Genomic DNA, 10,427 nt, shown 5'->3' with positions numbered 1-10,427 from the left:
TTTTTGTATATTTTATTTATTGTTGCGTAAATAATTGATGTATGAAATATTTTTATTTTTATTTTTACTTGATATGGTATTTAAAGTATTTAAAGTATTAATATGTAAAATACCCCAATAAGACCAATAAACGATTTTTTGATAGCTTGGGTATGACTTGAACAAAACTGAAAACGTGGATCAAACCATTGAATCCTTAAAATACTTAGTAGGCCTTTATCGTTAACCACAAGGTGGCGGCCAATGGGCACAGCAATGGTAGCGTGTAGTTTCGTGTTGGTAGGCCTACCTTTAATTTTAAGTCTGACGAAGGGTTAGAATGGTCTTGGGGGCAGAGGGGGGGGGGGGGGGGGATAATATAGTAAGTACAAAGTGAAAAATATATAAAGAAGATAAGGGATCTGGTGTGATAATAGCTTTCTAAACCTATTGATATGATAAAGGCAGGTTAGGTCTAACCTGCTCTGCACGCTCTACACGCTACTCTACACGCTTTCATTTGTTAGGCAAACAATAAACAAATGATGCGTGAGGCCATCGACCTCCCATCGATCCATCGGGCCTGACGCACCTGATGAGGAGGAGACCAAAGTTATGTCTGGGAAGAGCATTTGCACAGAAATGAAACCAAAGGCGTTTACTGTGGCCTATAAAGGGAAGAGTCCCTGTGTACCTGTAGTGCACTGCCAATGAAAAGGGAGAGAGACAATGGACACCATGGGAGATCTTCACGGGGATAACCCAAGGGCGAATGAAAGGTAATCGTTCGCTATATTAAGTCATATTGTTATTTATATAGGGCATTGCACTGCGGTTGTGGCCAAATTAGGCTACATCTTTCATTCTGTAAAGTTTAAACTTTAGAAATGCAAATCATCAGCGTTAGGCTGCCATTAGAGAATAAACACAATTTATATCGACAGGTCTGCTAAATTGAGGTTGTTCTTATAAAAATCCGTGAAAATTGGTCGAGGTCTGAATAACTGCAATTGAGATGAAAAGGTGAAGACGACCTGGTGTGCACTCCGCTGTCAAACTGATTCAAAGAGCCAGTTTTATTTGTTAACGTCGTAATGGCTCATATCGTAATCATAGCAAGCTATGGCACTTTTTTAACTGTTACTGGAAGAAGACCCGAACTAAGAAAGAAATGGGTAAAAAGACGTTTTGCCGTTCTCCCCATACACTATGGTAAAGTGTCTCTATGCTGCGAACCCAGGTGTAACCTATAATAATACTTAGTAAACTTAGTAGACCATGATACAAGTAGCCTTTACCTAGTATAACAACACGTCCGCGTCCGAGTGAGGTTGAGGCTTCCCGGTCACCGATAGTATAAAGATACAATGTGGGGCGGATTTCATATAGGTCTACAACATCGCTTATTATAAGGTCGTCACGTCGGCGTTGGTCGTAACCATGGGGATACCACGCCCCACTCCTTCCTGAAACTCAAACCAAAGCGCAATATAATATTTCAAAGCTGAAACCATGGGTTCACCGTCACTTCAACTTTGTGCGTGTTAGTAACTAATAAGCTCTATTGTATACATAATAGAGTGGGTCATTGCAGTCGTTCAATTATATTGTATGAAAGGCCTATGCAAATAGGCGTTTTAAGAACCTGGGGCCGGATTCACAAAGCATTCTTAAGAAAAAAAAAGTTTTTGTAATTATATTTGTATTGAAACCTTAAATCTCTGACCGTATATTGACTTCACTGTTAATGCACCATTTCTTCCCTTATATTGTTTATTCCTCTTATATTGTTATTGTATATTATTTTTTTGCAAATTTGTAGGCCTATATTATATGGTATTGTTATAGGCCTACTGTTTACTTAACAGGCCGGTTGCACCAATTGGTCTTAACCGATCTTAGCCATGTGAATGTTCCATTGTATGCCTATATCACCGCGTTGCGGATATCTCGTGCCGACAGCTATTTTACTTGACATGCTGTTGGACACCGAAATAAATAATTCATTATTCTATTCATTGTCCATCAATTGTGTTAATGCATAACAATAAAACACTGCAAACGAATGTAGGCCTAATTAAAATATGTATTTTGTTGTCTGGTGTAGGCCTACTACGGAACCCGTAAACGAGAAAGTATCTCCTGCGCACGAGAAAGTAGGCTATCTCATGAGCACGGCGAAATATCGTGCGCATATCAGTGGCAGTGTGTGTGTATGTCTGTCTCTGTGTGTGTGTGTGTGTGTGTGTGTGTGTGTGTGTGTGTGTGTGTGTGTGTGTGTGTGTGTGTGTGTGTGTGTGTGTGTGTTTGTGTGTGTGTGTGTGTGTGTGTGTGTGTGTGTGTGTGTGTGTGTGTGTGTGTGTGTGTGTGTGTGTGCGTGCGTGCGTGTGTCGTCAGCGAGTAGGTTGACGAGCGAGGAGTGCGAGCGATAGCCTGCGTGGCAGTTTAGTGAAGTAATGAACGAATCCGGTTGTGTGTGGGTGGCCTCTTCATTCCATCATATCCCGACCTATAAGCAGACTCACTGTCTGTCGTTGTGAAGGGTGTTGCCCCCGAGAGAGCATCGGCCCTGGAGGGAACGTATCACCTGTGCTCCTCGGTCTGGGAGCCGACAGCAGGAAAACTAACCATCTCGTAGTTGGAGGCGGAGCGCAAGAGAGTATAGGACGTGATCGAATAATTTGAGATAAAAATAAAGCACATTAATTTGAATGATTTTAGCTTGTGTGTGATTTATCGCGGGCACGGGCACACACAAGCTAAAATCATTAAAATGAATGTGCTATATTTTTATCTCGCACTATTTGAGCGCATAGGCCCTACACTCTTTTGCCTCCAACTACGAGATGGTATAGTGTGCCTTATAGGTCGGAATATGGTCGGAATGAAGCGGCCACCGATTCTTGACAGGCTGGGTACTTTATTCCATGGGCGTAAGTTTGGTCTCAGCTTTGGTGGGAAGGGACACTTCACAGACGTAACCCCAAATCACTAGACTGTATCATGCTGAACAATCTTTATTAAAACAAAATCGAGATTTACATGTGCACTTAAAGTACACACACACACACACACACACACACACACACACACACACACACACACACACACACACACACACACACACACACACACACACACACACACACACACACACACACACACACTCGCGCGCGCGCACACAAACTGCCAGTGATATGCGTGCGATACTTTCTCGTGTCCACGAGAAACGTTTACTTTTTTTTTTTCATGTCCCTTTACGGGTTCCGTATGAGCAGGCATTTAGACGGGAATTGTTCTTTTTGACAGAGGCAATGGATTGAACATCATCAAACGACAAGGAGCTAAAATATAAACATTTCTATTCTGCCCCTTTGCTTATAACATTACTATGCTTTGCCATCTGGTTGATTCAGTATCACATAAAAGCCTGCAAATACAAACTTAGCAAATATATCTTATTTAAATGGAACTTTCCCAAGTTCTCTCACGTGAGAGAACATAGTAGGCAAGGCATGGAGCTTTCATGCTATTTCACAGCGCCTCAAGTTAACACAACTGACAATCAAACAGAACAGACAGTCAAGGCTACCATTGTTATTTCAAGCATTGAACTTTAATGTGCCTTTTCTCCAACAACAGGGAGCAAACAACCTAACACCAGCACAACTCAGCTCTGGTCGACCAATATACTGAACCACATATTCGAGTAGAACATGCATTGGATTAGGTTACATGGAGTAGGCTACATAGGCTGATTATCTGAACAATACAAAACTCACACAGCTCAGAATCACATAGATTAACTAGAAATGCATTTGACAATTATCTGCTTTTACTGGACAATACCAAATAAAGGCACAGCTGTGTATACAATTAGGCAATATGCACTAAATCTAATAATAACTTTTTTTGTGAGTCCCGCATTCTTTGTGTCGTTTCACCTCCGTGTGAAATGGAAAAATGACTCAAGCAAACTTCACACAAAACGTTACCAGACTCGCTTTGCACTGGTTTCACCAAGGGATAGATAGTTTCCCATTGTTTATTGTTCGCTGCAATTCCTCTTCTAGTCGTGCTTTCCTCCGTCTCGTGCTGCATGCCGTTCTGACCTGATTTGCACTGTTTCTTGTTGGTGGGCATGCCCTTAACCGGCGTATGCGTCCCAGTTTGATTGACATGATCAAACAGCACGCCCCGCCTCCTGATGACAGCCCTCACTGCTGTCTCCGCACACAGCTATTTGATAAATGCCAGATTATAAAAGTCGCATTTCAAAAATAAATAAATAATCGAGTCTGACTGTCAATAACAATGCGGGACAACGTCTCAATTTGCGGGACGTTTAAAAAGTAATGGTAATGCGTGACTGTCCCGCACAAAGCGAGACATCAGTGGTCACCCTATTCACAACTGATTAATAAATTGAGAACGGACTAATCAGCCAGCGATATCTTCAATTGCTCTGGCTGGACGCACGTCTTCCTCGGGGACTGCCGGTGGCTTATGGTGTCTGGGGAGAGGGATTCTCTTGGATATGCAGATGTTGTGCAGAACGGTGCACGCAGCTATTTCTGTGCAGACCCGTTTGGGTGCATCCTTATCTCCACATGAAGGCAGTGAAACCCTCCGGATAACCGCGGCCGATCTGTGAACACTGATCATTTCGCCGGCTGTGCTTTGAAATGCTCCGTTTGCATAGAAGCGAAGCGCAATGAGCAGTTACAAGGATGGTGGTAGCGCTGCATCGGATTGGATGCAATTGCTATAGAAACAGCCTGGAATTTCAACTCTACGCCTGCACCCTGACCAGGCGTAGGATCAGGGGCGCAACTGCCTACTTTCTGGGGGGTATGCAGACACAGCAGCCCCCCCCCCTCTATTATCTGGGCACAAATTTGACGTAAAACACACTCTGATATTGAACCATTTTGAGTGCACCAGGACAGATATCCGGTGTTTTTTTAGAGGCAGCCAAGATGCTCTGCCAGAGTAACATCATACCGTGCTATAAGAGATACGCAGAAAATGTCCACTTCTAGGATTTCCTAACTGTGCATTCTTTCCCCCTCAGTGGCAGGTTTCTTTCTGCAAGGAAGAGTATGCAGTCGATCACTCGAGTCAACAGGCTCTCTGCAATTCGCTATCAATAGTTTTACCTACGCATAAGCGGGATGCCAATTCTTTCCACATCAGATAAGCATTTATGTGGTAACCACTTGTTTCATGGTGCTTCAGTATCTTTGAAATACACTGCCAGTTATTATAACCCACCACAAGGCGAGTGTCAGCAACTCTAGCTTCACCAAACCGCGCTCGAGGGGGCGCTCGATCGTCGTCTGCTCCGCACACGTCGATCGAGGGGGCCCTATCGTCGTGTGCGGAGCAGGGCCATCAGTGAGGTTCCTCTGTTATTGATCATCAAATCATGTACACAAACGCTGTTAAAAACAGAAAATGCAGACTCAATTTTTTTTACTTCCATCGCTTTGGCGCCGCATATAGTGCATACCCACTTTTTGCGCCGCATATAGTGCATACCCACTTTTTGCGCAACCGCGTAGGATTTACGCCTGGTCAGAGTGAAAAGAACGATAAGCCCATTTGGTGCAACCAGCGTAACGGTTAGGTCGGACTTAGAACGCCAAGCTACGACCAGGCGTAGTTAAGACCAGGCTAACGCCAAGTTGGTGCAACCCAGCCCAGTAAGTTTAGTAAAACAGTAGGCCTATAACCAGGGGCGCCGAAAAGGGGGGGTAAAGGAGACGGATTCTAGGGGCCCATGATGGAGGGGGGCCCAGAGAGGCCCCTAATGATGATGAAATTATAATACAGAAATTATTATACTATTCTTTTCATGGGGCCCAAAATCCCTAGCGGCGCCCCTGCCTATAACGTCGGTACGTTGGCGTTGGTCGTAACCATGGGGATAACACGCCCCCCTCCTTCTTCAAACTTATGTATTAGTATAGTTATATTGAAATCTTAATTCTCTGACCGTATATTGACTGCACTGATATTGCACCATTTCCTCCCTTATATTGTTTCTTCCTATTATATTGTTATTGTATACTATTTTTTGCAAATTAGTATATTATATTGTATTGTTATACTGTCACTTAAACTTAACAGTGTATTTATATTTCGTACTGTTCTTTCGGTTTAGTGTTCTTTAACAATAAGTTAAAGAACTTATTGTGTTGTCGGCTACTTTGAGAGCAAAGGGTTAACCGAAGTCAAATTCCTTGTTTGTTACGCAAACCTGAATCTGAATCGGTTTATTTTGGCTGCATCACTATAACCATTGCTATGAGCCTATCACTACGAGCATTATATTCGGTATATTCATTACATTAGAACTATGAATATTGTTTGCTAAAGCACCGTGTTGTGGTGTTATCACATCTAATATCGTCATTCATAGTAGTAACCATACATATATTCTCGGCATAGCCTCATGTCTCTGCGCCCCATCCCGGACCCGGCCCGTTCCGCGCAGCCCTCGGGCCTGAGCCTGCCCGTAGAGAGGCACCTGAGCTGCCCCATCTGCAATGACCTGTTCTTGGATCCCGTCACCACCTGCTGCGGCCACTCCTTCTGCAAGGCCTGCCTGAACTGCAACGCCATCTACAGTGACAACAGCTGCCCGACCTGCAAGCAGCACCTCAGCCGCATCCCCGAGGTCAACGTCGTGCTGGAGGGACTCCTGCAGGACCTGCACCAGGCCCGGCTGGAGGCGAGGGGCCAAATGGCCGAGGAGTCCGCCGGGAGGCCCCGAGAGGTGGTCTGCGACGTCTGTATTGGGCCCGGGGCCCGCAAGGCCCTGAAGTCGTGCCTGGTGTGTCTGGTGTCGTACTGCCGGGCCCACCTCGAGGTCCACAACAGTAGGGACCGCCTGAGGGGCCACAGGATGGTGCCGCCGGTGGAGAACCTGGACGACAGGGCCTGCCGGGAGCACGGGCGGCCCCTGGAGCTCTACTGCCGCGACAGCGACCGCTGCATCTGCGTCCTCTGTGTGGAGGAGGGGCGGGAGGTTGTTTCCGTGGAGACGGAGTGGGAGGAGAAAAGAGTGAGGGTTTTGGAAGATCTCACATGTTTGAGTTTTAATGTTGTCATTTTGCAGTCATGAGTCGCTTTTATCTATCGTGACTTTCAGAGATGTGCCATTGAGGAGTAGATAGGGGTTAGGACATCTGGCTCTAAGTTGCTGACAGGTGGACTATGGAAATTGGGGATCAAAGCCAGTATCTTTCTGCTTGGAGTCAAACACCCCAGCCGCTTGACTTACCCGCAATCTAAGATGGTTTGAGAGTGTCTGATCAGTGACTTTCTTCCACCAAATCAGGCAACACAGAGAAGGAGCCTATGGCCCACAGATTTGCAGTGTTATGAATGTTATGAGCTGGTCAGTGGCTACGCTAATTGTAACCCTTTTGAAAGTTACTGCATATCGCCAAACGTGTCGCCCAAAGAGAACGAAACAGAGGGTTAGGGTTTAAATAATACACATTGCAAATTGGTTCGGTACAACATTGACCTTGAAAGCTGTTGATGACCACTATCAGTATTGAGTGAAAAGTGATTTTATACTCCAGCTTCATATGGGAGTCAAAATTGAGATGTTCTTCTTTCTCCCTGAAGGGCCAGCTGATCTACCTCGAGGGAGAGTTTCAGGGGGGGATTGTGAGACGGAAAAACAAGCTGAAGGAAATGCGTTCCTCGTTGAAGGTTTCCCAGGTGAGGACAGTAATGTATTTTTAAAGGAGAGATCTTGGGATTGAATTAACAATTGAGGCAGACTTGAGATTGTGTTACTTCCTTTTGAAAAGTTAAAAAAAACAAAAAATACAGAGGCTTCAGTTGTTCTCAGTCATGTATAAATCGCTTTCAATCCAATTAAAACAGGCAAACAACAAAGTATGACATTTTATGATCTGAAGTATGTTGTTGTGGTTCTTGTAAATAGCAAATGCTACTGGCATGAATAATGAACAAAATAAATCCTCCAAATAATAATCACGGTCCTTCCTTTGTGTTTCTTTCAGGATCACTTACGCAGCGAGAGTACGGATATCGACGGCATACTTTCATCTCTAATTTCCCACGTGGAGAACGCCAAAAGACATGCTCTCCTGCCCATGGACGAGAGGAGTCAGGCGGTGGAGAGGCAGGCCAAGGAAATGACGGAGCAGCTCAACAACGAGATAGGGGAACTGCGGAAGAACATCTCGGACCTGAGGCGCATTTCTGACACAGAGGATCATATTGACTTCCTACAGGTGACAGAGGCAATTTTGTGTAAATGTAGCTCATTCGGTGTCAGCCATTGTCTCTGATTAAACCGTTACAGTAAAGTAAATGACTATAATGATTATTTCCCTTGGTTTTTTCTACTCCTTTAGAATTATCCATCCACAAAGGTCCTAGAAGAGGAAAACATCCTAACAGAGATAGCACTCGATGCATCCACCTCCTTCGGCACCTTCCGAAGTATCATAAAAAACCTGATGGATGAAATTCTCGACAAACTGGAGTTATTGACTCCAATCGGTAAGAAAGTGGTTGGAAGATTAGCCTATAAGAAGATAAATAACTTAATTTAAGTTAATTTAATTCTTCTTATTTCCCTACATAGAACTGCAGAGGATCGTGAAGTTTGCAGGTAATTTTACCTTTCTGTATTATTCTACTCCAATTTAGTTTGTTGGGTTATTTCTCAATTCAAGAATTCAAGGCACTGTTAGCATTGATGTCGTTTTGGCTAACTTCCTGTCCATTTTTGCAGTTAACATTCCCCTCCCTCATCACCACGTCATGACTCCTGTCCTCTTTTTTCTTGGCATCGTTCTTATCATCTTTATTTTATTCTGTCTTTTTGCGTGTTGAGTCGCGGATCCTTCTCTCCTACTGGGTGAAGTGGGAACGGGAACTAGAATATCTTTTTCTGCGAGAAAGACCTGAATGACCCTTGTTAGGCCGTGTTCACATCTAGCGTTTTTTCAAATCTGCCAGCGCTTGTTTTACAGCGCTTATATTCCTATGGAGCAGAGTGTTTCTGGAAAATGTCACAGCCGTTTTTTTAAACGCCTCTCCCAGCGTTTTCTTCTGCCATACGGAGCGTTAAAAAAAAGTTCAACTTTCAAAAAGAGTGCGGCCGACGTCAGGCATCTTTTGGGCAACTGACCAATCACAAGCGGAACATTGACACTTCGTTACGAAGGAAAATCTCAACTGTCAAAACAAGAAACAATGGCGGACAAATCAGTCGGGAAAGGGCCGGTTGAGCAATTAATAGTTTTAATCACAGAATATGTCGAGATCTACGACATGCCTAATGGGCTCTAGCCTGGATACATAGTAGGCGAGTAACGTTGGGTCTAGAATGGGTTCGCTGTTAGGCGATAGAAAAAAAACGCTCTCTGCGCTTTTAGGACAAAAAACGCTGCCAGCTTTTTTTTTGGTTGAAAAAACGGTCGGCTCAACTTTTTCCTATTACAAAAAATGCTAGATGTGAACACGCCCTAACTGAAGAAACATTCTCAGCTGTCAAATCAGTGATGGCGGTCAGAGTATAGACCTATTCAAAACCTATATTAACAAAAAAAACCTCACCTAAATTGCTGTATAATGGATATTTCAACTTTACCAACTAATTCATTACTAATAACTACGAAAGGAGCACAAAGGAAATAATCCTGGGACTTTTTGTGATATCCTTGATGCAGTTTTAATTGTGCACGTACATTGTTGTTGCAACAATGAGGTTTTGCTTCTAAAATTAATTGCGGAAGAATTAAACCCCCAAAAAATATTTTATTTTGCAGTGGACGTGAAGCTAGACCCCAGCACCGCTCACCCACGCTTAATCATATCCGGTGACGAAAAGGAGGTACAAGATGGCGGCGGGCTTCAGGTAGTACCCATGGGTGCTCAAAGGTTCGACTTGTACTCATCCGTCCTCGGCCGGAACCGACTGACATCCGGCAAGGCTTACTGGCAGGTTGAGGTCGGCGATAAGTTGGGTTGGGATCTAGGCGTAACGACGGTGACCTCTCAACGGAAAGGCGAGCTTGTGTTCAAGCCCGACAACAACTACTGGGTGATAGCGCATTACGATGGTGAGGGCTACGTGGCAATGATGGCCCCGCCCGAAAAACTGGCCCTCATATCCAAGCCCAAGATGGTAGGCGTCTTCCTGGATTACGAGGAGGGCCTTGTGTCCTTCTACGACCTGACGTTCTCCTCGCACATATTCTCGTTCACGGCGTGCGTATTCAGTGGCGAGCTCTGCCCCTATTTCAGTCCCCATAATGAGTTGGAGGAAAGCCGGCCTCTGGTCATTACTGCGGTGTAGGACAAGCTCTGGAATGATTACTATGCTAGTGTATACCAAATATACTGTATATGTAAACATAGAAAATACACATGGGTGGGTTTCAAACTGTGTT

General features: G+C 44.3%; 1 protein-coding gene across 1 annotated transcript; it reads left to right on the top strand.

The window, feature by feature from the left end:
- Positions 1 to 628: 628 nt before the first annotated feature.
- Positions 629 to 10,427, top strand: LOC115529225 (E3 ubiquitin-protein ligase TRIM21-like). The gene is made up of 7 exons (XM_030337791.1): positions 629 to 758; positions 6,433 to 7,048; positions 7,621 to 7,716; positions 8,025 to 8,258; positions 8,382 to 8,529; positions 8,615 to 8,641; positions 9,804 to 10,427. Exons 1-7 carry the CDS (start codon positions 709 to 711, stop codon positions 10,331 to 10,333), a joined length of 1,701 nt encoding a protein of 566 aa, XP_030193651.1. The 5' UTR covers positions 629 to 708; the 3' UTR covers positions 10,334 to 10,427.

This window comes from Gadus morhua, chromosome 17 (assembly GCF_902167405.1).
Source record: "Gadus morhua chromosome 17, gadMor3.0, whole genome shotgun sequence".
NCBI lineage: Eukaryota > Metazoa > Chordata > Actinopteri > Gadiformes > Gadidae > Gadus > Gadus morhua.
This window is presented reverse-complemented; position numbering and strand designations above follow the sequence as displayed.

Bases quoted from the DNA above. Each gene is read 5' to 3' on its own strand.
- LOC115529225 (XM_030337791.1), top strand. From the start codon at position 709: ATGGACACCATGGGAGATCTTCACGGGGATAACCCAAGGGCGAATGAA. The intron at 759-6,432 runs GTAATCGTTCGC...TTCTCGGCATAG, and splicing joins AACCCAAGGGCGAATGAAAG to CCTCATGTCTCTGCGCCCCA. The intron at 7,717-8,024 runs GTGAGGACAGTA...TGTTTCTTTCAG, and splicing joins CCTCGTTGAAGGTTTCCCAG to GATCACTTACGCAGCGAGAG.